Here is a 27,686-nt window from a genome sequence, read left to right as displayed (position 1 = left end):
TAAGCTTTGCAGCCTAAATGGCTGCTGGGTATTTTGCTGCCAGAAAGGCTACTTAAGGCCTTGATTAATTTCACAAAATGTTAATGAGGCAATATTAATCACTATGAAAGCTTGGTTGTCAAAAGAAAAAGAGCAGAGGGGAGACAGACACTATTACATGCTCCAATGCCTCTTTTTTCTTCCTTTCTTTTCTTTCTTTCTTTTTTTTTCCCCCGGTCATTTTAAGGACTAGAGCGGAGTTCATCTCCGCTCCCACAACTAGGTCACCAACTCTACTAGCTCAGCCAGTGAGTCTGAGCTATGTGAACTGGTTCTGCAGCTCAGACTTGTCCCGGGGACCATCCTACCGGCAGAGAAGGAAGTGGAGAAGAGAAGCCCTTCTGTTCCTTTGCATTCGACCCGCCCCGTTTGTTCCTGCCTTCCTGTTCACTGATTCCCAGCATCTCCTAGATAATAAAGCAGTCACACAGGAAGTCGGGAGGGGGAGAGCTGGTGCACGATGAAGCAGAGGGTTGTCAAGTGGTCTGTGCCTGTCGTGGAACCAGAAAACCACAGCAAGCTCGGGACTAGCGGCTTGGTGTGCTGCTGGGCTGAATGCCAGGCTTGACTTGCAGTGGTCTGGAGTGAACGCATTCATCACATACCAGTTCCTCCCAGAATGTTACATTGTTATCTTTATTGGGATTAGAGTGTTTTTATCCTTATTAATCCATGTTAACTTAGCGCGGGGGAAATCATACAAACAACACTGTAGCTTAATCAAATGAGATATGCTCATGATGAGACATTCACCTGTACTCCCTCCAAAGGAAGAAGAACTGTTTTTTCAGACAGGCTGGCCTTGGCCTGACGGTGCTCATCCTGCCTTGGCCTCCCATGCGCCGGGACTAAAGTCAAGTACCACCACGGCTGGCCATTGAGGCTGCTTTTTTGTTATTGTTTGTTTGTTTTTTGGTGTTTTTTTTTTTTTTTTTTTTTTGCAATGCCGGGGACTGAATCCATGCTTGCAAATACTAAGCAAGTGCCTGAGCTACAACCCAAGTCCCCTCTGTTCAATTTTCATATTGCATTATGCTCACAATCTGTTTTGTTCTGCTTTACTTCTTTGAGACCTGGTCTCCCTGTGTAGAATGGTGACACACTCAAATCCTCCTGCCTCGGTCTATGACCAACGACGACGACTCAGAGACTTTTATGCCTACAAGTCTTTGTGACAAGGAGGCTGGAGAGATGACTCAGAGGTTAAGAGCACTTACTGCTCTTCCAGAGGACCTGGGTTTGCCCGGTTCCCAGCGTCCAAGTCCTGCAGCTCACAACGGCCGCAACTCCAGCTCTGGGCAATCCAATCCTTCTGGCCTCCAGGGACCCTGCACGCATGCGCACATACTCACACACGGAACTCGAAAAGGTTGGTAACAAACTTTTGACTTGTGTTTAGAAACTAGGTAGGCATTGTTTTCTTTTCTTTTCTTTTTTTAATTTTTATATTTTTGAGACAGGGTTTCTCCCAGCACTCTGGAGGCAGAAGCAGGCAGATCTCTGTGAATTTGAGGCCTGTTCTACAAAGCTAGTTCTAGGACTGCCAGAACTACATAGTGAAACTCTGTCTCAAAAAATCAACAAAGAAAGAAGGAGGAGGAGGAGGAGGAGGAGGAGGAGGAGAAGAAGAAGAAAAGAAAGCTAATAAATAAAAAAAAATTACCACTGCCCATGCCTTTCAGGTATTCTTATTTACTTGTGGTTGGTATTGAGAGCTTTTGAAAGGTTGAAATACCTATTGTTTTAAAGATGGTTGGCTAAAAAGACTAAATGCCTAGCAGTAACATTGCTACATTAATTACAATATATCTATTTTAAAGAGTATTAGATATATTATAATTCACAGAGATCCACCTGCCTCTGTCTCCCGAGTGCTGGGATTAAAGGCATATGCCACCACCACTGGGCAGTCATTTGCTGTAGAACAATCCTTCTGTACACTATGAATATGTATTACTCTCACTGGTTAATAAAAAGCTGACAGGCTGGTAGCTGGGCAGGAAGTTAGGTAGGAAAGCCAAACTGAGAATGCTGGGGAAAAAGAGGATGGAGTCAGTGTTGCCAGCCAGATGTCAGAGAAACAAGACACGCTAGAGGACAGGTAAAGTCACAAGCCACGTGGCAAAATGTAGATTAGTAAAAATGGATTAGTTTAAATGTAAGAGCTAGTTAGTAATAAGCCTGAGCTATTGGCTGAGCATTTACAATTAATATAAGCCTCTGTGTGATTATTTGGGACCAGGCCATCCATTTACAGTCACTGGTTTTCTTAGCACAAGAAACGCAGGTGGAATATTACAGAACTATAAACAAAAGCAGGAAACACTGAAGCTCCCCTGAGAAGGCATCCCTTAAACCAGGGCCTGCTTGAAGATTGAACTGGTTCTGGGGCTTGGGGAAGAGACGTCTTGAATAAGGAGAATGAATGCATCTCTCTGGCAGGCTGCCTTAGGTGGTGCAGACTCTGAAAAGCTTGCTGTGAATCCACCCCCACCCCCACTCTTTTTTTTTTTCTTGGACAGTCTGTCACCCAGGCTGCCTTTCATGCTCATGACGGTTCCACCCCAGTCCCTAGAATCCTGCTATCTCAGGTGTCTCAGCATTAGGTGGACACTTTTTGAAACACAGATAACTGAAACAAATGTTTGCTGAGAGGCCCCTCTCACCCACCCTCCACGACTTCTCAGCAAAGCTCATGTTTGTCTGCTCTGTCCAGACTTCACCAACAACAGAGTGGGCAGCTGGGCGATATTCCAGACTCCCCATAGGAGCCCAGCAGAAACTCTTTAAAGTCACATGGGATTGGAGTCTCCCAAACCCCATTTCCCTGGACTTTTGCACCAGGCTGGGAGTGCGGGGGCAAAAGGCTATTTCATTATGCTTCTATTTGATTTCCACTTCACTTTTTTTTTTTTGTTGTTAGAAATTGATAATAAAGTTTTTAATATATTCTACCTATTTTTTCCTCAGGGAGTTTCCAATTCTCGTGGTTTATGTCTATAAACCCAGAGAGAAGGAAACATGAAAACAGTCAATGTCACCAGTGGCTTAGTGGCTTGGTTTTTGGTGTGCATTACCTTATTGCTCCCACGTGGCTCTGACAGATGGTATTGCTAGAAGGTCCACGGTCACATGGCTGCTGCCTCTGAGATCAAATATCTCAAGGCAATTGTGTTCTTCCCTTCCAAACCTGGCATACAAACCCTGAGAGTTTATGTCAAGCATATATCAACAATCGATCTCAAAGCATCCTCAAGCCAGGTAAAGGGGTTCGAGCCTGCAATCTTGGCACTTGGGAGGCTGAGACAGGATTATTTCTACAAGTATTCAGCCAGTCTGGGCTATATATAATGAGTTCCTGGCCAGTCTAGAATACCAAGTGAAACTCTGCCCAAAATAAAACCAAACAAAAACTATTTCCAAATTTCTCTAGATGTGTATTTTTCAAACTAATGAACACATACAGATGTTAAGAACCAAAAGTAGTTTGGATTCATTTTTCCAAATATTTAAAGATGGACCTTTATAAAATTGAATTCTTGAGGCTAGGCCTGGTGGCCCACACCTTTAATTCTGGCACCCCTCCATGGCCTCTGCATCAGCTCCTGCCTCCAGGTTCCTGCCCTGTTTGAGTTCCTGTCTTGACTGCCTTCAGTGATGTGGGAGTGGAAGCCACATAGACCCTTTCCTCCTCCACAAGTTGCTTTTGGTCATGGTGTTTATCACAGCAACAGAAACCCGGAGACAGCTGGGGACATGGCCCAGTCGGTTCAGTGCTGGCCTAGCATGAACAAGACCCCAGCACCACAAAACCCATTCCGGGAGGCACACAATTGCAACCCCAGCACCCAGTGGTAGACGCAGAAAGATGGAAACCTCAGTCATCCTTTGACCACATAGCAAGGCGAGGTCAGCCTGGGCCACATGAGACCCTGTCTCAAAAGAAAACAATACAACTTTTAAAATGCTCCTGTGCACTGATGTTTCCCTTGGTAAGTCTTGTGACTCTTTCGTCAAAGTGGACCATTGAAGACTCTCAACACACACACCCATTTTCTATTATACCGTTGTGGATATCTGCACACCGTGGGAAGGTGTATGCTGTGACAGGTGTAATAAAAAGCTGAATGGCCAATAGCTGGGCAGGAGGTACAGATGGGATTTCCGGGGAGACATTTTTATGTGGGCCAGCATTTAAGAAGATGGGAAGAGGGGGGGCTAACTAGATCTCTAAAATCTAACTAATGAACTCCAATGGTTCTCATCCATTTCAGATCACATTAGTGTAAGCAGCCTTTTGTTATTCTAGACCCATGCTTCTGAGTGTGCAAACATCCATTCCAACAGTGTCAGAGTTTACTTCCATGCCCAGAGGAAATACAGAACCCTCCCTTGTCTCTCTCCTTTTCCCTCTCTCTCTCTCTCTCTCTCTCTCTCTCTCTCTCTCTCTCTCATTTTAATGGCTTGCACCTTACATTTTAAAAGTATTTTTATTGTCAGGCATGGTGTCGCACGCCTTTAACCCTAGCACTTGGGAGGCAGAGGCAGGTGGATCTCTATGAGCTTGAGGCCATAACAATTTCTAGTCCAGCCGGGACTGTATAGCAAGACCCTCTCCAAAACATAAAAAAAAATAAAGTAAAATAAGATAAACACACACACACACACATACACACACACACACACACACACACACATCTATCTCAAAGTTACACAAAGAATGTAGTTCATCCCTTTGTACCTATATCTCAGCTTCAATGATGATCAACAACGGTGCTTATTCTACACTCTGTTTTCCCTGCTCCCCAGCAACCTAAGTTATTCTGAAGAACTCAAAATACCATGCTACTGTAGTGAATGTATTTAGCATACATTGCCGGAAAACAAGGATCCCCCCTTTTCAACATCAACCCCATTACAGCAGTTGCTTAATATGAAAAATTCAGTCTGTGATGCCAGGTATCCAGAACCAAATGACTCTCCTACAAATATCCTTCTACAATACCTATAGTTTGCTAGAAAGCAGATTAAGACAAATTCCATGTATTTGACGAATTAGCATGTCTTTGTTGTGATTGCTTTTATCTTGAAAAGAAAAGTGAAGAATTGTTATATAGCAAAAAAAAAAAAAAAAAAAAAAAAAAAAAAAAAAAAAAAAAAACAAGCTTCTGAGGGTGAAGCCAGAGCCAGAGGCTGCCCTGAAGTCTCTGAGATCAGCAAGTCATGTCTTTGCAAGGAGATAACTCCTTGGCATGTGCCTCTCTTTGACTGATAAGGACCAGAGAACTGCACTTCCCAGCAAACATTTTCCTCAGCTGGAGGACTGCTTAGACGCACTAGGCTTTCCAGACAAGGGCCTGGTGGAGAACAGGAACCTAGAAAATAGGAATTCAATTACAAATGTGAAAGTCCAGTATTCTCATAAATGAGGAGTTTACAAACAGTGAAACTCAAAAGTCTGCATTCGAAGTTTAAGTAATAGTTGGATCGATGACTCATTTAAAAAACCTTTCAGCTTAATGTTAACCCTGTCTTTTTTATATTTTGTTTATTGTTTGCAGTGCTGAGGGGTGAACCTGAGGCTTTAATTACAAACAAATAAGTATTCTGCCATGTCCAGGCCACCTCTTCCTCTTTCTTTCCTTCCTTCCTTCCTTCTTTCTTTCTTTTGTTTTGTTTTTGTTTTTGTTTTTTGAGACAGGGTTTCTCTGTGTAGCTATGGAGCCTGTCCTGGAACTCACTCTGTAGACCAGGCTGGCCTCAAACTCACAGAGATCTGCCTGGCTCTGCCTCCCAAGTGCTGGGATTAAAGGCCTGAACCACCACTACTCGGTTTCTTTTCTTTTTTGAGACAAGGTTTTACTAAGTTGCTCGGGTTGGCCTTGAACTTGCTACACTGTCCAGCTGGCCTTGAATTTCTGTTCCTCCTGCCTAGTCCTCCAGAGTGGGTGGGTTTAAAGCAGTGGTTCTTAACCTTCCTAATGCTGCGACCCCCAATCATAAAATTACTTTCTTTGCTGCTTCGTAACTGTAATCTTGCTACTATTATGAATCATTAATATGTATGCAACCCCTGTGAAAGGGTCATTCGACGCCGCCCCTCCCCACCAAGGGTCCCAAAACTGCTGGTTTAAAGGTGTATGTATGCATCTATGGCTTTTACTCATTGGTGCCTCTGTAAAAGAAACCACTTGAGGGTATATGGAATTGTAATCTTGATTTCCACTTCCATTTCTCACCTGGGAGTCCCCCCTTCTGAGCCCCACTGAGTTCCCTTTTCATTTTAAAAAGGAAAAGAAACTCTGTGTTACAATGAAACACATGTGAACTAATAGTTACTCTGTAATAGAAACAGGCAGGCGTGGCAGGGAACTACCCCGGGTTCTGTAGTCTGTAAAATGGGAATAAATAAAAACCTGCTGGGGGTGGTACGACAGGCCCTACAAGCCCAGAACTCCTGAGGCCCAGACAGAGGAACGTGCTCCAGGTCAGCTGAGCTAGAGCGAGAGGGAGGGCTGGCCTGGGTTTATATGCCCAAACCTGACTGAGAAAACAAAAGCAAAACAAGAATAACAAAAGCCCTAGCAGCTGTCCTCAGGGCTGCAGCTGGGATCATCCAGTGAGATCATGCCATGCCCGGGCTAACGCGAGAAAGAAACGTTGTCATCAGAAGAAAGACATTGAAAGGACCATTTCATGATCACAGTTGCATCAAGAGAAAGAATTCAGTTGATCCAGGACACAGCAGAGCCCTTCTGCCCCAGGGGGTCAGGCTCGGAGGAGTCTCTGTTACCTTGGGGCGACACTCCAGGAGAAAAGACCCTATACAGCCATGTACACCATGTTAAGCCACTTCCCTCTCTGAAGGTTCAGAAAAGTTGGAAATAAGGTATGAAATAGCACCGTGGCTGCTAAATTCCAGGTAACACAATACTGTGGCGAACGAACCAAACAGACGTTAATCTGAAACCGGACTCCAGTTCCCGAGTGAACTGACCGGTAGAGCTCAGTCCTTACTGGTTCTGCAGAAGAAAAACAGCCTGTCTATCTCGACTGTGATCCTCGGGGATAGGCTCTAAGCTCTGAACAGTGCCTAAGCTCATTTCAGGCGCGTAATACTCGTTAAAGAATACTAAGCTGGGGCCTCTGAGCTGAGATGTGCCACCCCGATTCACAGGAACTGACGGGGGGCACATGCAGACCTGGCGTTGTGGCTGACCTTTCTCTCGTCGGATTTTAGTCAGACAAGTCTCCTTTTCTGTTGGGCCTCTCCAAAATAATTGCAAGTCAATAAATAAGAATGTGTAAGTGCGGAAGGAGTAGGCAATTTATACTATTAAAAGAGTGTTCCGTTTAGATAAAATTTATTACAATATTTAAGACCCCTCTGTCCCATGTTAAACTCCAAGCCTTCTCCCAACATTTCACTACTCCTCTAGTGTTTGAATATGGGCAGGAGGGGGGACCTGGAGAGCTCGCCAATAAAAATTTCTCTGCTGTAAAACTGAATAGGGCAGGCCTGTGATCCCAGGGAGACTGTTGCTAGAGAACTCAGAGTTCAAGGGTAGCCTGAGCTGCCCAGGAAGACTCCTTCCCAAAGCCGCAATTAGAACGCCTGGCTGTTAACATGTGTTTCTTCAAATTCTTCGCGACTTCTAAGCACTTCCAGAGGCACAACTTTGTGCGAAGTGCAACAAATCATCCTGTACCCATTAGAAGGATGAGAACAGCTGAGGCTCGAAGACACCCCAACATATAGTCACTGGTACGTGGAAGTTTGGAAACCCCAGATTTTTTGTTTGTTTGTTTGTTTGTTTGTTTCGAGACAGGGTTTCTCTGTGTAGGATATAGGAAATTCCCAGGTACATGTGTTTGTAAATTCCGGAAACAGTTAAACTTCAAGTGGCTTCAGTAAGCACAGCTTGGAAAATGTCTCTGTACAGACTTGATTTGCACCTTTCCTGGAACTCACTCTGTAGACCAGGCTGGCCTCGAACTCACAGGGATCCGCCTGGCTCTGCCTCCCGAGTGCTGGGATTAAAGGCGTGCGCCACCGCCGCCGCCACCACCACCCGGCCCCAGATTTTTTTTTAACCAAGTCCAAGCTGAAACAAGACACTCCCCTACACCCTCACCTGCTGTCCTTTTTCCGCTTCCACCGTTTGGTTCCAGGCATCTTCCCCTCGTCTCTTAACTCTAGCCCATCTCCGATAACTAATAAGTGAGAAGGGCTGAAGAGACGGCTCAGTAGTTAAGAGCACTTGCTACTTTTTTGGAAGACCCAGGTTCAGATCCTAGCTGTCACAACCACCCTTAACTCCAGTTTTAGGGGAATCTCACCTCCTCGTCTGTCCTCTAAGGACACCAGGCACACATATGGTGCAGGTATGTATGCAAACATGTAGGCAAAACATCCATACACACAAAAATAAAAGAAATGTAAAAAATAAATGGGACTTGAGTAAACCACCATTTCGCTCAGCCATTCTATTTATTGAGCACAGCTAGCAGCCAGATCTTCGAAGAATTTGAGCAGAGGGAAATCGAATTTTCTCCATTTGAAAGCATTACAGTGAAGCCAGGCACGAGGGAACATGCCTGTAATCCAGCACTTGAGAGGCAGAGGCGTCAAGATCAGGAATTCGAGGCCAGCCTGGGCTCCTCGAGACCCTACCTCAAAACAACACAAAACAAAAAGACCACTTTATCAACGGGAGTCAACTGTTTAAAAACAGCACTTGTGATACCAGTCCGCTGAAATTCCCAGGTACATGTGTTTGTAAATCCCGGAAACAAGTTAAACTTCAAGTGGCTTCAGTAAGCACAGCTTGGAAAATGTCTCTGTACAGACTTGATTTCTAATTGTGGTGACGCTTCATTCCTTAAACCACTTATTCAACATTAACTCATTCTCCAAACTTGCATCTGCGAGGCTCCGGGAGAGAGACAGGCAGTCTCCAATCAAAGGAGTGCCCCAGCTCACCAAGAGGACTCACAGCGCTCAGCCTGGGGCGCGAGCTTCCGGTCTTTACAGCCACCTTGGCCTCCTTCGTTCATTTCTTAGAGTTTTGCTCCCTCCCTGCCTGACCTTTGCATAAACCCCAGGTCTCTTTGTTCTCAGTGTCTCCTCCTCCCCCGGCTGCCTAGCTTGCCTCTTTCCCCTCTGAGACCCTACACTCCTCCGACCACGTCACCTCCTGTGCTCGGTCTCTATTTCTCTATTCTCAGATTCTTATTCTCCTGGAGGGGCAGGGTCTGACCGGTTTTGTAAGATGCCAGCGCCTGGCACACCGGAGGCCTTCCAGGAATGAAAAACAAACGGATGTGGCTGTCTGAACAGTTCCGTGGGAAGCTGAGCTCTAGTGGGTTTGGGGGGGGGGGGGGGGTTCGAAGGCAGGGTCTCATCTAGACCAGTCTCGCTCGCCTCCAGCTCCAAATGTATGGCGGGGGATGACCCTGAATTCCCAGTCCACCAGTTTTCGCCTCCCAAGTGCTGGGATTACATACTTGGGATTCCACACCTGATTTGGATTAGGGGTTTTCTTGAATTCCAGTGATGTCAGGCCTCCTACCTTCTATCTCAGCCCTTCCACGGCACCGAAATATCGGAAGTTGTTCCAAGTGCCTAAGGTTGTCAGCTTCCAAACGCCACAAGAATCCCATCGGTTTACTTAGAATGAGAGACACACAGAAAAGTAACAGCCGTAGGCGGTATTCACGAACGCGCTCCGGAGCACCGGTGAGCCGCGCTGCGGGATGCTCCAGCATGGAGCACGGGTCTGGAGCCCAGACCGTTTCAAAGCTGCTGCTGACTCAAGAGGATACACTTGCATCCTCATTGAGAAAGAGGAAAGGACGGGGGAGGGGGAGAGGAGCGAGCGAGAACTCAATGAACTTAACCTCGCCAGCCTCCGCTGGCCGCGCTAACCGCGAAGCTTCCGCCGTCCCTGCAACGGCTCCGGGCACCTGGGGAGCCCCCTCTCCCAGGACACAGTATTGGGGTCCGTCCCTAAGGGGAACTCCACCGGACCACTAAAGACCGAGGGCAATCGGGTCTCGGCTCGCTTCCCGTCCCCGGCTTTGCACAAAGCGCGTCGCCTCCATGCCTGCCCGCGGGCCGGGTAGAGCCGGTGGAGCCCTAGACCTAGGCCGCCTGCCCCGCCCGGGGCGGGCCGAAGCCGCTCCCCCTCCCTCCCTCCTCCCTCGATCCTCCCTCCCTCCCTCCCTCGATCCTCCCTCCCCCCAGCAACGGTCTTGGCGCGCAGGCGCGATGGCGCGCGCGCCGGCGGGCGGGCGGGCGATCGCGCGCGCGCGCGGGGGCCCCGGCTTAAATGCGGGCGAAGGGGGCGGCGCGCATCCTCGGCGTCGCTGCCCGCTCGGCACGGCCGCCTCCAACTGTCTCCGCGTGGCACGAGCCTGGAGCCGCGCTCTTCCCCCGGCGGAGGAGGCGGTGGAGACGGCGGCGGCTGCAGGCAGGGAGTGGCTGCGAGCGGCGGCGGCGGCGGCAGCAGCAGCGGGCTCCATGGAGAGCGGCGGGCGCCCGAGCAGAGGCGGCGCTCCCACCGCTGCGCCCGGGCTGCAGTGACCCGCGATCCGCCTCGCCGTCCGTGTCCGCGCCGCCGCCCCGTCCCCGCCGGCGCCCGAACTCCGCAGTGACCGTCCTCGGCCCGACTCCCCGGCGGGGTGGCGGCGGCCGGGTCCCCACGGCGGCGGCCGGAGCAGCGGCGGCAGCAGCAGCAGCAGCAGCAGGAGCAGGAGCAGGAGCCCGGCTCTAGGATGAAGTTCAAGCCCAACCAGACGCGGACGTACGACCGCGAGGGCTTCAAGAAGCGGGCGGCCTGCCTGTGCTTCCGCAGCGAGCAGGAGGACGAGGTGAGCGCGGGGACAAAGGCCGGAGGCGGCGGCGGCGGCGGCGAGGGGGATCCGTCCCGCACCCCCGCGGACAGCCAGCTCGCTCGGAGCTGGGAGCCCCGCCGCTGCCCTCCCCAGCCTGCCTTGGGAGCGGTGTGCATCGGCTCGCACGCAGTTGGTTTAATTAAGTCTACCCCTCCGTCCATCCGCTCTCACGCAGTTGGGTTGATTCCGTGTGCCCCTCCTTTTTGGCCAAACGGCCTCCGCTGTTTTAAAGTTTGTCCGACGACCGAGAGATGGCCAGCGGGAGATGTGGGATGACGACGCCAGGAGGGACAAGATAGATAGGCCTGAAACCGGGCGAAGTTGCCCTTTTCAGCGCCGTGATCTCTCGCTCTTTTGGTTTCTCTGCGGTGTGGCTTGACATCTGCGAAGGAGCGGTGTGTAATTCTACCCCCCTTCTGCGTTGGATGGAGACGGGCCTCTGGAGTATCCGCTGGGAGGGCGATTTTTGTTTGTTTCGGTTATATGTGTTCGTGGTTTTTTGGTTTTTTTTTTTTTTTTTTTGTTTTGTTTTAAACGGCTCTCTGTTTTCAAACTTGGTCTGAGCGGTTAGTTAGGTCGCTGGGGGAAAATCTTGTGGCGTTGCCACGCCTAAAATGAATTGATAGAAAGTTAACCATTCTGAGTTCTGCTTCCATAACCGTGTCCAGGAAAACACCAGGCGTAAAAGCTGGAGATGGGAATGTAATGGCTTCCGCGCAGCTAGCCCCTGAAATTAGGATGAGTATGACATGGCATACACTCAGTCAGTGGCTTAGTTGTTGTATTAACAAAAGCCGCGTGCTTGAAAAGTATGATCTTTAAACCCATTTGGGGTTTATTTCTTTTTTTAAAGGAACAAACACTTCGGGTTGATTTTTGAAACCTTTCAGTGTTTAAACCCGAATCCTGAAGGAACTTCCAGAGAAAGATCTTTGATGTGGTTCTACTCAGGAGAGAAATAAATACAAGGACTTTTGAAAAGTGCACCAAGGAAAGACGTCAACAAGCGTTAAATGCAGTCTACCAAGGGGGTGTGGGGGGGGGATCTCTTTAAAGGAAGGGCCGTGCTAGGGAAGGCAAAGTAAATAGAAAAGCGTATAATAGCGAACAGACCCAGAATCCCGTCTGACTTGTTCACTCTCATATTTTTAGTAGAGCGTTTACAATGTGTTAGGTGCAGCCAGGGGAATGTTTGTTACATTTAATCCTTTTAGCACTTGGAAGTAGCACTGGTCAGTCCTGTTTTATAGGTGAGAAGACAGCTTTGAGTGAGCAGAAGTACTCTGCCCACATGACAGAATTAGGCAGTAGAGTTGGAATTCAGGGTCCAGTTCCTACTCCAGAAGCTGGGGCGTCTGGGTAAAGGGCCTCTTTTGCTCAGCGATCCCATGCTCCATAAGAGCCTTTAAGTTATCTTTGAAATTGTGCCATATGTTGTTGAAAAATCGGGCACCATTTTTTTTCCCCCGAGTGGTGTGTGTTTGTCGGTCTGTGTGTCTCCCCTAGGGGAAGTCATGGAAATGGGGAGAAATCACAATGATCTAAATTGTGGGTCTCACAGAACAGTCTTAACAACTAACTGCTTCATACATGACCTTAAGCAGGTACATGGGTTGGTTCATGTGTACTTGGAAATCATTTTGGTGGGTGCAGGGTGCTCCGTGGTGGAGAGCTGGCCTAGCACGCAGAAGCCCTGGGTTCGATCCTCAGGGCCCCCCACCCCCCTCTGGGAAGTTACTGTAAAGTAACTGCTACAGCCCATTTTCAAAATGAGACTAAGTACTTTATTTAAAAGGAAGCAGAGCAGGATTCGGGGAGTATGTTAGAATCCATTATATAAAACTCTGGCTCTTAGAACCTGTAGGCTGCGAAGCCTGGTGAATCAGCTTGTTAGGGGATCTGCTAAGGGAAGACTCTGGGTGGAATTCTCCAGAACACACAGCCAACTTTGGACATCTGGTTTAGCTCGTCAGAATTTGTATTTCTGTGGCTGTGTACAGCTGAGGCTCTTTCTGCTGTCTGATAATTACAGAACGAACTCTTAGCCAGACTGTAAGATCTCTAGGAGAGAGATGTGCTTTCCCTATTGAAATGAGATTACTAGCCTTCCAGAGACTACAGAGCTGCTGGAACCCACCTCTCTAGCTAATGGGTAAGAAATGCTTCTCCACTGGGTTAAGAACTCGTAGGTCCTGGTTCCGGACATTTAAATGTATGTTTTAAAGATGCGAGTAATTTCAAATCAAAAGAGTAATTACTGTTTCACCCTAAAAGGCTATGGAGAGCCTCCATTGGCTCACCTGAGTGCTGCGATTACAGGCGTTAGCCTTGATACCCAGGTAGAATAGGTTCTTCTAATGGGAGAGTGGTTTGCTTTTGGGGGTGGGATAGTTTTAGGTACCCCCCCCACACACACACACACACTTTTTCTTCATCCTGTTTAGTTTTCCTGTTTTCTTTTTCTTCCTTAAGAGATAACATAGCATAGGATGGGAAGGAAGTTAGACCTTGGCATGGTGCTGGGATATGCCAGGAATCCCAGCATTTAGGAGGCTAGCCTGGGTTAAATAGGAAGACCCTGGTGGTGGGTGGGTAGAGCCAGGCATAGTGGTACACGCCTTAAATACCCACACGTGGGAGGCGGGGTGGAGTGGGGGGTGTGTGTGGATCTCTGTCTACATAGTGAGACCCTGTCTCGCAAAGAACAAACCCCAAATTTAGCTTGCAGAAGTAACTTGTCCCAGGGTCACAGAACAAGCGGGACTTTTTTTTTAAGTCCAGGTCTGTTGTTACTAAATCTTCAGTCCATCTGACCAACCTCTAGCTAGCTCGTTCTGTGAAGCCTCGTGCAGAGAGTGGCTGGGATCCTGCTTGTATAGACACAGATCACTGTAGCATTATGAGTAGGTGACCAGAAATAAATTCCGTTGAACATATTTGCATGTATATTTGAACGGTGGATGTAAAGATGGAGCTTTAGCTGGTGAGGAACGTTTTTCTGTAGTGGAAAATTAGGTGAAACAGACGGTGAAAATGCAGTGGCCTAAAGTGCTTTTATGTGCTTTGGGTTTGGAACCCAATGTGTGTCATTTCTGTAAATGGGAGAGGGACCAAGCATCCCAAATAGAGGAGGACTTGGGGTTGTGGTCTGCAAGGTCAGCTTGGGATGGCAAAGGGAAAAAAAAAAACAAGAGCCTGGGTAGAGGGTGTAGGTCAGCGGTGGAATGTTTTCCTACCAGCTACAAAGGGGGGGGGGGGATGGGACGGACATAGCACCTCACATGTAATCCTGACAACTTGCTAGGCAAGAAAGGAGCTCTTAGTTTCAGTAGGTTTCAATTCTAGACTTTTGAGGAGGATTTGACGGCAAAATGGGCCGTAGACTGCCGAAGGGGGAATTAGAAGTGGCTTGATGCTGGGCGGAATCCAGGCGCAGCTGCGGGAGGGGGGGGGGTCTGGGCAGATGAGTTTGAGAGCCACACCAGTTCTGTCTTTGGATCTGTGACTCTCACTGGTTAGCCTCTCAGAGTTAGGGGATACAGCTCCTCCAGAGAGTCTGCTATAGATAGAGTCTGATGTATCGGGAACGTCTGAATCCAGCAAGATGAGACAGTAAAAAGTGAGGTGTGGTGGGGAAAAAAAAAAAAAGATGGCATCTCAACATTAGACTACACCAGAGCAATGAAGATGAGTCCTGATCAGGAATACTGACTGGTGTGATAAAACCTCCCCCAGCATCCTTTACAAGTAGGATCAGTTGTCATTTACCCTGTGGCAGTCACCCTTCTATAGGTATTGGCATGCTTTTGGGGAGGGAGTTTGAGACAGGATATCTCTATGGTGCCTGTCCTAGATCTGGCTCTGTAGACCAGGCTGGCCTCGAACTCACAGAGATCCGCCTGGCTCTGCCTCCCAAGTGCTGGGATTAAAGGCATGCACCACCACCACTGCTGGCCTTTTTTGTTTTCTATTTGTTGACAATATCTCCTAGGTAGCCCAGGCTGGCCTTGAATTTGATCCAGTCATCCTGCCTCAGTTGCTGAGACTGTAGGCATGAGCCAGTGTCTGTCTTCGGTCTCGGTTTGTCTTAAAGGTGGGGGTTATAGCGCAGAGGTAGATACGTACCTAGCGTGTATAGGACCCAGCACTGAAAAGAGATTGGTTTGTGGAAGACTTTCATATTTGTAGTGAAAGGTGGATTGCTTCTAAATAGTTCATACTATAGAGGATACTTAATTATATCAAACCTTTTTCCTGGCTAATTGTTATTGTTATGCATGAGTGTGCATGCTCTTATCTCTGCACTAGGGAGCCTGAGGCAAAAGATAAGTTCAAGGTCAGTTCAGTGGACATAGGGCTTCAGGCTGGTTTGTGTTTATCTCACCTTATCTCAAAAAAAAAAAAAAAAAAAAAAGAACAAGAGGCTTGAAGGTGGCTCTGGGAGAGCACTGAGTTCTCATGGATGAGCCTGGAGGGCCTTGGATTTGTGGTCTTCTGCTTCCCTCTAGAATAGCTGGAATTGAAGCCTGGGGTCACGGTTCCTCCCTTGGCCTGAACTCTTTTTTTGTTCTTTTTTTTTTTTTTTTCTTCTGAGACAGGGTTTCTCTGTGTAAAAGCCCTGGCTGTCCTGGAACTCACCCTATAGACCAGGCTGGCCTTGAACTCACAGAGATCTGCCCGGTCTCTGTCTCTCAAGCAGTGGGCTTAAAGGCGTGTGCCACCTCCTCCTAGTCAGGCCTCATATTTTTGATCCTGCCTCTTACTAAATGCTGGGGTCATAAGCATGTGTCACCACACAGGACTCTTAGTCAGCCTTTTTTCCTTCCTGACCCCAAATGTGGCTGTACCCTCATTTCTGCTTAATGAAATAGTCAAGCTGAGTAGACAAGTACTTAATCAAACACCCTGGTTTTCGGATCTCTGCCATGTATTTATATCACATCTCTTAACCTAGTTAAGCTAGTAGCTAGATGTGATAGTTATTTCTACACCGATAAGTATTACTTATTTAAAAACCGATCCTGGTTTTGGAAAGGTACATTTGAGGTTAATGGGTTGATCAAAGTTAATCTTTTTTAGAGTATCAAGAGACTCTTGGTAAATTATTGGGTTAGGCTAAATCACTAGTCCAAAATTTATATAGGTCTGTTATCATATGGCTTTCTATAGATCTACTTCCTTTGGGGGAGGGAGGGCTAGTTTCAGCATAAAAGCTAGCCCTCTGTATGGTTTTCTCCCCCCTCCCCCCGCAAAGACTGAGTACTTTGAGGAAAAGGTGTTCATTGATCCATCCAGTGTTGTTCAGCATCACTGTACCGAGCAAGCTCAGCCAGGCTTCCTGGGTGCTTCCCTGAAAGCAGAGGGCTCTGCTGATTTTATCATCCTCTACCGGCTGAAGATTGAGGATTACAGAGCAGGAGTGAATGGGTGGGTTCCTATCGATGTGGTGATCTTTCGTGTGGAGGAAGTGGATAACTAAGTCACACCTTTGACCTGCTCTGAAGAGGGTGCCCCTAAACTGCCGTGGATCTTTGTCATCTAGTCTGTCCCCCTTGGAATGGGCACTTGAAATAGGACTGGAGGGTTGAGGTACTGAACTTTTTATTTTGTTTCTTAAATAGCTATGTGCGCTGTTAGTGGTAACTGGTAGACACAGCTCTGGGTCTCCATGAAGCATGGAAGGTCAGAGGTCACTGGGTTCCAGACAGTGGATCGGCAGATCCAGGGGCCTTTAGGGTGCAGGGTGAGAAGCATTTAATGAAATGTACTAGATTGCAAATCAGCCATCACCAAACATGGACATTGACAAATCTCCTTTCAAGAGCTGGGCACCATGGAACACACCTGTGACCCCAACACTTGTGAGGCAGAGCAGGAGGATCTGAAGTTCAAGGTCATCCTTAGCTACATAATCTACATGAGACCCCATCTCAACGGAAAGGTTTGGAGGGAAGAAAAGGATGAGGGAATGAACATGAGAATATAGGGAATGTGGTGTCCAGAGTCCACCTAGACTCCTGACACTGGGTTTCATTTTTTAGGGCTCAAACATTCTGAATACCAAGGGTTCTGAAATTCCTTTACTAAACAATAGCTTTCGTGGAGTGGCTTGTCATGTGTCCTCACTGTTCCGACCCATTATAAAAGGTCAGGGAAGTCTTTTAGCATAGAATTATCCCACCAGTACCAGGGCATCCCTAACTCTGACCCCAATAAGAGGCTTGTGCCTGGGGGTCAGACCCGGGGTTGTTTACGCTTCAGGTCGTATCAACACCTGTGATGTTAGCCAGTCTGGATACAAAGGTCCAACACCTTTCATTATTTTAATAAGCCTCATTGAGCCTCCTTTAGGCAACAGTTATTGAAGTGGGATTTGCAAAGTAGAATTTGAACATAAAGACTCTTCCCCTACAGGCTATGAGTCTTTACAGGTTTTTAAATATATATATATTTCCTTTCTGCCATCTTGTCTCCATTCTCAGAATTATAAAGCTAGCAGTACTTGGTAACAAGCAGTTCTTGGTGAGCTGATTCTGCTCCACAGGCGGGAGAGCTGGAGAGCATGGAGCTCACAGTGGCCAGCAGGGTCTGCCTAGGCCCGAGTCTCAGAGCTTTAGCCCTGCCAGACGAGAAGATCCTTAGCACTAACGGGTCACTATTCTCCCATCAATGTGTAAATCAAGTTCAGACCCATGTCTTCTGATACTGCCGGATTTGTTTAACTCTGGCTCCTTGGTTTCTAGTTATGAACTCATGCCCTATTTGCAGATATTAAATCTTAACTTTAAAGCCTTCTTTGGGCATGATGCTGCCGCCCGTCCTCAGAGCAGCCATGAGTGCTTTCAGGCCTTGCCAGCCATTCTATGGGTTGAGTATTTCCCTGCCTTGGCCACCGTCTTTGTAAGGTGCATGCTTAGGACTGATAGGAGCAGTACAGCAGTGTTCTGCTAAATCTGTATGACAAGAACAAGGGTATAGAGTTGTTGAGTTGCTGTGGTCCACTGAGCTTTCCTGTTGAGGAAGGTTGAGTCCCTAGCACCCACATAAAGCGCTAGGCATGCTGACATCCAGCTCTTGGTAGGTGGGGTGTCAGAGTGGTGGAGAACAGGCAGATCTCGGGAGCTTGCTGGCTAGTCTAGCCAAAATGGGGCGCACCAGGTTCAACGAGAGATCTTGTCTCAAAAAGTAAAAATAGAAGACACAAGACAACTTTGTCCTGCACACGTGCATGAACACATTCACCCATACGCATGTCCTTTCTCCAGGAGTGAACACCCATGCTTCTGAGCTCTAGAGAGCCAGCAGCTTCCCCAGCAGAAGGGAGGAAAAGACAGTGGCTAGTGTCTGTCAAGGCAGTGTCCCTGTTGGGATTAATTTCAGGGCGGGGATGCTGGGAGTGTAGCTCAGCTCTGGAGTGTTTGCCTGGTGTGCTGGTAAACTTTTATTGTCATCTTGACACAACTGAGATTTACTGGGTAATTGCAGTTCAGATGGGCCTGAAGCCATGTCTGTAAGGGATTGTCTTGCCGGGTAAGTGAAGCGCGGCAGGCCCAGCCCACCGTGGGTGGCACCATCCCTAGGCAAGCGGGTCTGGGTTGTATAACCAAGGTGAACACATGCCAGTGAGCAGCACTGTTCCGGTTTCTTCCTCAGCTTCTGCCCTGATTTCTCTCAATAATGGATTGTGACCTGGAAGTATGAACCCTTTGCTTCCCCAAGGTGTTTTTGATCAGTGTTTTATCCCAGCATTGGAAAGCCACTGGGACACTTAGCACGTTCGAGGCCTTGGGTTTGATCCCAAGTACCACCCAAACAAACTCACAACCCACAGGAAGACCTGTTTAAATAAGCATACTACAGTAATTTTGCAGCATTTTTGTTGAAGATGGTTAAGACATCTGTTACTTTCACAAACTTGGCCTTTCTAAAACTTGAATGAGTTTTGTTTTTCATTTGTACAGTGGCTGTGTGATACTCCATGTTACTGAACTGTTAACAACCAAGTCCTTGTTTGTGGTGCTAGGCTCTTTGTAGACCAGGCTGGCCTTGAACTCAATCCGCCTGCCTCTGCCTCCAAGTGCTGGGATTAAAGGTTGGGCACCACCTCTCCCGGCATAATGCTGTTCTTGGTCAGAAGTCTATTTGCTTACTCTAAAAAGGCAGGCAAATATTTTAGGCTTTGCAGCCCATGTGGTCTCTGTTTTCAATAACTCTGCTGTCACAGGGACATAAAAAGCCAGGGGATATGTGAAAGCGAGTAAGAGTGACTAATTCTAATAGTTTTATCTGTGAGCACTGAAATCTGAACGTTACACAATCCCACCTGGCTGTATTGTTGGGAGAACAAAGGTTCTCTAGCTCAGGAGTAACTGACATGTGGGGCTGTGGGTAAGGAAGGTGCCTGTAATTCTGGAGACCTGAGTGTGGATCCCAGCATCCGGCCAGTAACTGATATGACCGCAGTGTATCCAACTGTAGGGCTAATAATACATTTGCCTAAGAACTGGAAAGCTGTACTTCTTAAGTTGGTGGTTTCAATGATCCCACGAGGGCAGAGTTAGTTCTAGGCTAGCCAAAGCTATACAGTGAAACCCTGTCTCAATATAAATGAGTCCATGGGTGCAGGATGGTTTGGTGGATGGGACTGTTGGTGTATCTCCCACCATAAGCTACAGTTGGTGTGTGTTATAATGTGTGCCCTGAATGATTTTGGTGACATTTAAGAGTAGACTGATGTAGACTCCAGCTACAGCCTTGAAAATGTTTGGAATGTTGCATCTTAGTGCTTCTCAGCCTTAAGTGCCTGGTCATCATGGGTCTTGCAGGTGCTGTTGGTGAGTAGCAGTCGGTACCCAGACCAGTGGATTGTCCCAGGAGGAGGGATGGAGCCAGAGGAGGAGCCCGGCGGTGCTGCTGTGAGGGAAGTATATGAAGAGGTGAGATGAAAAGTATTTTGTCTTTCACACACACACTGTTGAGGGGTTTTACAGGAGGGTCTTCTGGCTTTCTGCCAGGTGATCCTGAGGAAAGGCAAGAATGAGGAGGAGATCGAAGTGGTTATTGTATATTGCTATAGTTAACATTTTGCTTAAGAGGTTTTTGTTTTGTTTTTGTACATGGTAAACAACTAAAATGAATGCGAGCCCTCTAGAATTAGATTAACATGCAATTGTATTATATTAGCATTAGTTCACCGTTGATCAGATTTGCTGTTTGATTAATGCTCAACGTATAATATAATAGCCTTGCCTGAGGGCTGCATCAGTATTGTATTGAGCAGAGACACTTGTACCATAATTTTTAAACTAATGAGAAACCAATTGCTGGGCAGTAGTGGTGCACGCCTTTAATCCCAGCACTCAGGAGGCAGAGACAGGAAGATCTCTGTGAGTTCAAGGCCAGCCTGGTCTATAGGGTGAGCTCCAGAACAGCCAGGGATACACAGAGAAACCCTGTCTCAAAAAATAAACAAAAAGAAACCAGTTGTTTATATTTTCTTGTGTCGTAAAAATATGTCACATCCTCATGTACAAAATCACAAGTGGGTGGCCTTGCTTGTCCCTTCCCTTGAGGATAGAACTTGCCTTACTCACAGGCGAGACCATGTAAGGTGTAAGTGGGGAGCGCATGTCTATATTCTTCCTTTGGACTTGGGGGTACATTAGGAAAGGCTTCAGAATCTTGACAGATGGGAAGTCTTGACAGTTCTTCCTGAGGGAAGAGCTTCCCATCTTCACACACAGGAAGCCCTGGGGTTGCTGCAGTAACAGGGTGAGGAATTAAGACCCTTCAGTGGGAGGTAGCTAGAGAACTGTAGCCCTTTAGCCCTGGCGAAGGAAAAAGGCAGGCTTTTAAGAAGGAACTGAGTCTGTTAGTTCATTTCTGTTAGAAATGTCTGTTTTTATTCACAGATTTTTCCAAATTGTCAAGAAGTCTAATTTTTATCACTCTTTGCCCTTTTGTGTATTGTGTGAAATAAATAAAAATCAGCCTAACCAACCAGACAGTCGGGGTTTCTATAGCAAACCCTAGGTGGTGGATCTTAGTTGAGCCAAGAAGCTACATGATTAGGTAATAGCTCACAGGGGAAAGCCTGAGCTGTATAAATTCAAAAACTGAAACAACATAGCTTATAAATATAATGCTTATGAAAGATAAACATTTTAATTACCAACTTTTTCTTTAATAGGCTGGAGTCAAGGGAAAATTAGGCAGACTCCTGGGAATCTTCGAGGTGAGTTACAAAATAGCCCCCACTCTACTGATCTAGAATTCATGATTCTTTCACAACAACCTGAATCCGTTTCCTCTGAAACTCAGTAGGCAAGTCAGTGGTGAGGATTAGGTTGCTTCCCCTCAAGTTTGTACACACGGGCGTTGCCATGGTTACCTGTGTCTGACCATACACAGAAATGGATTCAGTGCGCACCAAGGGATAGACGGCAATTTGAGCGATCCCTGACCCTGCGCAGCATCTGGAATGGCTTGAAGAACCAGTATAAGGAATAGATGCTAAAATAAGAGCCTCTTCTGCACCTCCTTACTAAATAACTGAAGAGGAACTAACTAAATGGAATTTTCAGTCAGGGGATTGGGAAGTGATCAGGATAATGGAAAAAAGCAGCTGGGTTCTCAAGTCCATTCATTCATTTCATACTTTCAGATATAGATATGTGGTATCTCAGAACACGGGGCCTTCCCTTATCAAAATTTAAGAGTTAGCTCGCTCTTTCTGATGGAACCATATAAAATTTATTTTTAAGCCTTTAGAAATTACTTGGAACTGATGACTCACTGGAATTCAGTATAAAAATGGTGGTATCACATGCCTTTAATCCCAGCACTGAGGCAGGAGAATGTCTGAGTTCAAGGACAGCCAGAGCTACACAGAAACCTTGTCTCAAAAAACCAAGGTGTGTGTTGGGGGGAACCCTGTGGCTGGAGAGATGGCTCAGTGGTTAAGAGCACTGGTGCCTCTTCCAGAGGACCCGGGTTCAATTCCCAGCACCCACATTGTAGCTCATAACTGTCTGTAACTAACAGTTCCAGAGGACCCGACACCCTCGCACAGGCGTACATGCACACAAAAGTACCAGTGCACATAAAATAAAAATTTAAAAAAATAGTTCTTAAGGTAGGACTCGAAATTCCTCTCTAACATTGGTTTTGCAGTTCCACAGCACCATCTCCTGGTTAAACTGAGAAACAACAGTTTTTTCGTGCTGTGTGGATACAATTAACACCTCGGTCAGTGCGCCCAGTTTTTGAAAAGTCATAAACAAAACTTATGAAAGAGACAGCACACTAACAGAAAACGTCAGCCTGCGTGTTTTCCCCTTCAGAAAGTATCCCAGCACGTTAGAACTGCCTCACGCCACATCAGTGACCTCAGTGACTTGTGAATGGGGCAGTAAATGCATTGATTTTGCAGGCATCAAAGCAGAAAGGGGGGGGGGGGGGTTACAGTTTTTAGATTCCATTCAGATCTCAAGGATTTCTTTAACAAAACAAAGTTGCGTGTATATATACGTAAATGAAACTATTCGAGTTTCATATTGGCAATTTTCCCATTGACAGTGCCGAAGCTCTGGTTTCTTTCTGATTGAGACGGCTTCACTCCGTGGTGCAGGCTGCTGCCACACCCTCCTGAATGTTGGGAGTCCTGGTGTGCACCACCACACTTGAGCTAGTTCATGCCTCTTTTGTTGTAACTCAGCTGGCTGGGAACTCGCTAGGTAGTCCAGGCTGCCCCGGAACTGGATCCTTCCTGCCTCAGCCCTCCAAGTACCGATTTCGGCCATGAACTACCATGCCCTACTGTTTTTTGTTTTTTTTTTTTTTTGGTTTTTCGAGACAGGGTTTCTCTGTGCAGCTTTGCGCCTTTCCTGGAACTCACTTGGTAGCCCAGGCTGGCCTCGAACTCACAGAGATCCGCCTGCCTCTGCCTCCCGAGTGCTGGGATTAAAGGCGTGCGCCACCACCGCCCGGCCGCCCTACTGTTTTTTAAATTAAACAAGAATCGGGCATATATGCAGGCACGTAGAGGTTAGAGGACGACATTTGGGAATGGGTTCTCTCCACTGAGGTTCCCAGGATCCAACTCAGATCAGTGCTTTTATGTGCTGAGACATCTTGAAAGCCCAGTTTCTTAATGTTTATCTTACATGCATGCACTTCCGTCTAGACTACTTGACTGTGCCAGAGCCGATTTCCCATTGAAAAATCCACCCATGACTGCCTCCTGTGAATTAAAATGCTTTGCTTTTCTATTCAAGCAGAACCAAGACCGGAAGCATAGAACGTATGTTTATGTTCTGACAGTCACTGAAATATTGGAAGACTGGGAAGATTCTGTGAATATAGGTGAGCTCCTGTCTCTCTGCTGACACATTTTTTCCAATTCACCTAAACTGATGGTTGCTCTTTGGAGAGGGAAGGTGAACATGTCTCTACGTTTGAATGACCTCACCCTGCCATGTTGTCGTTTAAGAAGTAGCAAGTCTGGGAGACGTGAGGGTCCACTGTGGTGAGATAGGGTATGCTTTTTCAAACTGACCTCGCAGTAACCGCTGTTTTACTGTTGTTCTGTAGGAAGGAAGAGAGAGTGGTTCAAAGTAGAAGACGCAATCAAGGTCCTGCAGTGTCATAAGCCTGTCCATGCCGAGTATCTGGAAAAACTAAAGCTGGGGTGCTCGCCAGCCAACGGGAATTCCACCATCTCTTCCCTCCCGGACAGCAATGCCTTGTTTGTGACGGCCGCTGGACAGCCCTCCGGGGTGCCGTCCAGTGTAAGATAGAGCTGGGGACCTTCCCCCACCACATCCTGTCACCACGTCACAGGGAGAGGCTTTTTTACTTTTCTTCTAACACATCCGACTGCTGCTGGCAAACTCGGAATCTGCCATGCAGGGATTTCAAATAATTTGCATGTGTTTCAGATGCTTTCAAGTCTTTTAAAGTAAACAACAAAATAGCATAAAAATATTTTAAGATGCCAAAGCCATATGGGATTTTTTTAGAGCCTTAATTATAACCTTCCACCCCATTACTTTGGTTTTCATTTTTTTATGACCCCCCACCCCCACTTTTGTCCACTTGACATCATTCTGTGGTTTATTTTGCCTGGTCTTATTAAATAAGTTGTTGGGTATGTATTTTCACACACACCATTTTTTTTTTCTTAGAGTATGAAATAGTCACCAGATCTTTGTGTTGGGAATTAATGAAGAGATCCTCAGTATTTAAAGATATATCCACCCCAAAGCTTGTTTAAGAGGGTCATAATCTCCATTTGTAAACTACAGATTTGGGCTGTAGTCTTTGACCAAGTACTTCAGTTCACTCTCTCCAAGAATTGGAATGTTCACAGCCTACTGTCACGGTCAACCTACTAGGACTGTTTCCCCTACCACTGTAGTGATTCAATATAAAACACAAAGAGCTCGTCCTTCTGGGGAAATACTGTCAGCAGCTTGCATGTGATTGAGTGCATCTCATCCTGAGAACTGTATTTATAGGCGTTTATTAGCATGCTCAGTTGTCAGTTCCCTCTGGGACCCTTTGAACATAGGATACATTAAGGCCACATTTCCTCCGGTGGAGATTGTTCTTTTTTTTTCTGATTTAGTGACATCTCTTTTAGTGATTGTTAAAACAATCAATTTACCGCAGGATTCGAATCTAACCTCGAGTCCCAGTCAGTGATGACTGTGTCACGGCTAAATAAAATGGCCATTCCTGTTCTTCGCTGTTCCAGGCCTAAGACAGGGCGCGTCTGACTCTCCCCTGTTGTCCGAGTGTCAGTGAGTGGTCTGTGGTGTAAGTTAACTGTAGGGGACCCAGAACGTAGGAGCCATCCTGTGAAAGAGAACCTGGTCTGGAACTCGTACACTTCCTCCAGGTCGGAAGTGACAGGGGAGGGAAAGCTTCGGCAGATGTGGGATGAGGAAAAGATCATTCTTTATGTAGCCATCGTTAACCTTTTGTAAATACTCTCACTGGCAAGCATAAAACAGGGAATCCAGTAAGACATTTGTTCTGTAACTTGTTAACCTCTAAAATGTAATCGCTGCTGAAATGGTCCTTACGTGTAAGGAAAACTGGTTCTGAAAATGAGATCTTGTGCCACAAACGCAGCAGAACTAAATAAAAATGTTAGTTTACAAATTAACGCTGTCAAAGTAATGAGTAAAGTAGAAAAACTCAACCAGTAACATTCATTCTGAATTATGTAATCACACATGATCATTCAGACCTTTTATATTTTTCTTTGTACAGAGGTCATGTATTGTTTTTTTCTTTCTTTTTTTTTTTAAGGAAACATTTTAAAACCCACAGATTGACATTTTCTATCAGTTGCCAATAGACTTTTTCCTCACAAATGTCTGCAATTTCTCTATGTACTAAACACAACAGAGAAACTGGACTGCTTTGTATAGAAGAATACTGCTTCCAGCTAACATTATCACAAGTGCTTGGGGGTTTAAATGTACATGATATTTTCAGAGTAACAGTGCATGAACTCATTTTATAAACCCTTGGACTATGTATTGCCATGTAAAATATGTACAGTATTAATGTCAACCATCTCTTTAAAGTTAGCCTATAAATATTGTTGTATAATTTCTTTGGTCGGAACATTTGGACTACGTCATGTCACCTGGGTCAGGATTTTCTTCAGTGCTGCTTAGCAAACCAACTATCTTTAGTCTCTGCCAGTAGCAAAGGATTTCCAGAATGCAGCTTCACTGTTCAATTTCACCCGAGGGCTCCCTATTTCTCTCCTGGAACCCAGAGACCAGCAGGATTATAGAGGAAAAGAACTGAGGTGATTCAGTTCTCTTAAAAGTAGTTGAGTCTACTAAAAAGGTAATGTCTCCCATCTCAGACCTCTGCCGTCTGCAGTGCTGAGACTTCTGTGTGTGCTTATTTGTGGAGTAGCTGAATAAAATCGGGCAGCTAAATTCTTCAGTTCCATGTGCCTCCTAAGTTAAAAACAACAACAAAGAAATTGTTTTAATTAAATTGACTTGCAGAAAAGTAGAAGCAGCCCTGTGTGGTGTTTCCCCACCAAGCACATGAGATCCAGTTCTTTTTGTCAATCACATTGTAGGAAGCAGAGAAGGAAGAATCGCTTTGCATGGTCTCACTTGAGATGGTCTCATTCGAACTGGTGTAAGAATCTTGACTTTTTTACATTTGGAAATATCAAATAAAAATGGAAACATAATCTGTGTGGGTTTCTTTTCGAGCATAAGAGCTTTCAAAGTTAGCTTTCTGAAATTCAGGGCCAGGTGCATGCTTTACCCAGGAGGCTAGAGAGGAGGCTGATGTTAAAAGGGCTGGCTGTTCTTTGAAAGGATCTGGCTTTGGATCCCAGCACCCACATGAGAGGCTCACAACCTCCTGTAACTCCAGCTCCAGGGAATCTGATACATCCTTTTGGCCTCCAGACAACCGCACACAAGCCATACACACACAAGTATATCCATAAAGTAACCACCCAGGCAAAGCTACATGCTGTTCAGGATCCATCATACAATGTTCATTCAACTATTCAACCATCCATACCTCCATGGGAGAACCTGCCTGGCATTCTACAGTAAAACCTTCACCATCATCCATTGGCCCTCACGTACAAAGCTCTTGTGTCTTCATTTATGACTAACTGGGATTGGTGACTTAAAAGGAGCTATCATTAAAATGTTGCCAATCGTTTTTCGCCTTATAGTAAGTATGTTAATGACCAAAACTAGAGAAAGCATTAGGACATTCCTTACTATAACCAACATTTTTTTTTTCCCCTTTTATTTTACAGTACCATTCAGTTCTACATATCAGCCACAGGTTCCCCTGTTCTCCCCCCTCCCACCCCCTCCCCTTACCCCCAGACCACCCCCCATTCCCACCTCCTCCAGGGCAAATCCTCCCCCGAGGACTGAGATCAACCTGGTAGACTCAGTCCAAGCAGGTCCAGTCCCTTCCTCCCAGACTGAGCCAAGTGTCCCTGCATAAGCTCCAGGTTTCAAACAGCCAACTCATGCAATGAGCACAGGACTTGGTCCCACTGCCTAGTTGCCTCCTAAACTGATCAAGTCAATCAACTGTCTCACCTATTCAGAGGGCCTGATCCAGCTGGGGGCCCCTCAGCCTTTGGTTCATAGTTCATGTGTTTCCATTCATTTGGCTATTTTTTTCATTGAGTAAAACAGAAATTTATTATAAGCCACAGTCGTCCTAGGGACCTCCATGCTATATATATATAGCCTCCATGGTTCTATGGATTGTGGTCTGATTGTTCTTTATTTTATAATGAGTACATACCATGACTGTCTTTCTGCATTTGGGTTACCTCCCTCAGGATGATTTTTTTTTCTAGTTCCATCCATTTGCCTGCAAATTTCATGCTTTCATTGTTTTTCTCTGCTGAGTAGTACTCCATTGTGTATAACCAACATTTTTAAACCAAATAAAGAATTAGAAGTGTATGGCCTGTGATTAAAGATAGCCGTTTGGGCTGAGTGTGGTGGGCAGCAAGTATATGCCTTTAATCCCAGCTCTGGGAAAGCAGAGGTACATAGATCTGAGTTCAAGGTTAGCCTGGTCTAGGTAGAGTTCCAATATAGCCAGGACTATATAAAGAGACCCTGTCTCAAGAACTTCAAGCCTGGCAGTGTTAGTGAACACCTTTAATCCCATCACTCAGGATGCAGAGGCAGGCATTTCTCGGAGTTTGAGACCAGTCTGGACAA

At 46.3% G+C, this 27,686-nt stretch overlaps 1 protein-coding gene and 1 long non-coding RNA gene across 3 annotated transcripts; one reads left to right on the top strand and one right to left on the bottom strand.

The window, feature by feature from the left end:
* Nucleotides 1–8,511: 8,511 nt before the first annotated feature.
* Nucleotides 8,512–10,220, bottom strand: LOC143269422 (uncharacterized). The gene is made up of 2 exons (XR_013045841.1): nucleotides 9,612–10,220; nucleotides 8,512–8,709 (listed from the first exon to the last, which is right to left on the bottom strand). It is a non-coding gene; the product is annotated as an uncharacterized LOC143269422 (long non-coding RNA).
* A 559-nt stretch (nucleotides 10,221–10,779) lies between these two features.
* Nudt4 (nudix hydrolase 4) lies at nucleotides 10,780–26,164 on the top strand. 2 transcript variants are annotated; one of them, XM_016009000.3, is made up of 5 exons: nucleotides 10,780–10,911; nucleotides 19,761–19,871; nucleotides 21,125–21,169; nucleotides 23,214–23,298; nucleotides 23,527–26,164. In XM_016009000.3, the coding sequence occupies exons 1-5, from the start codon at nucleotides 10,816–10,818 to the stop codon at nucleotides 23,730–23,732; spliced, it is 543 nt and encodes a 180-aa protein (XP_015864486.2). In that variant the 5' UTR covers nucleotides 10,780–10,815; the 3' UTR covers nucleotides 23,733–26,164. The 2 variants fall into 2 exon arrangements, with proteins under 2 accessions (XP_015864486.2, XP_015864485.2); XM_016008999.3 differs by having other exon boundaries at nucleotides 23,211–23,298.
* The last annotated feature ends 1,522 nt before the right edge of the window (nucleotides 26,165–27,686 follow it).

The sequence above is a fragment of the Peromyscus maniculatus genome, chromosome 18 (genome assembly GCF_049852395.1).
Source record: "Peromyscus maniculatus bairdii isolate BWxNUB_F1_BW_parent chromosome 18, HU_Pman_BW_mat_3.1, whole genome shotgun sequence".
NCBI classification, from domain to species: Eukaryota; Metazoa; Chordata; class Mammalia; order Rodentia; family Cricetidae; genus Peromyscus; species Peromyscus maniculatus.
Note: the sequence above shows the minus strand (reverse complement) of the source record. Positions and strands in the feature narration are given on the sequence as shown.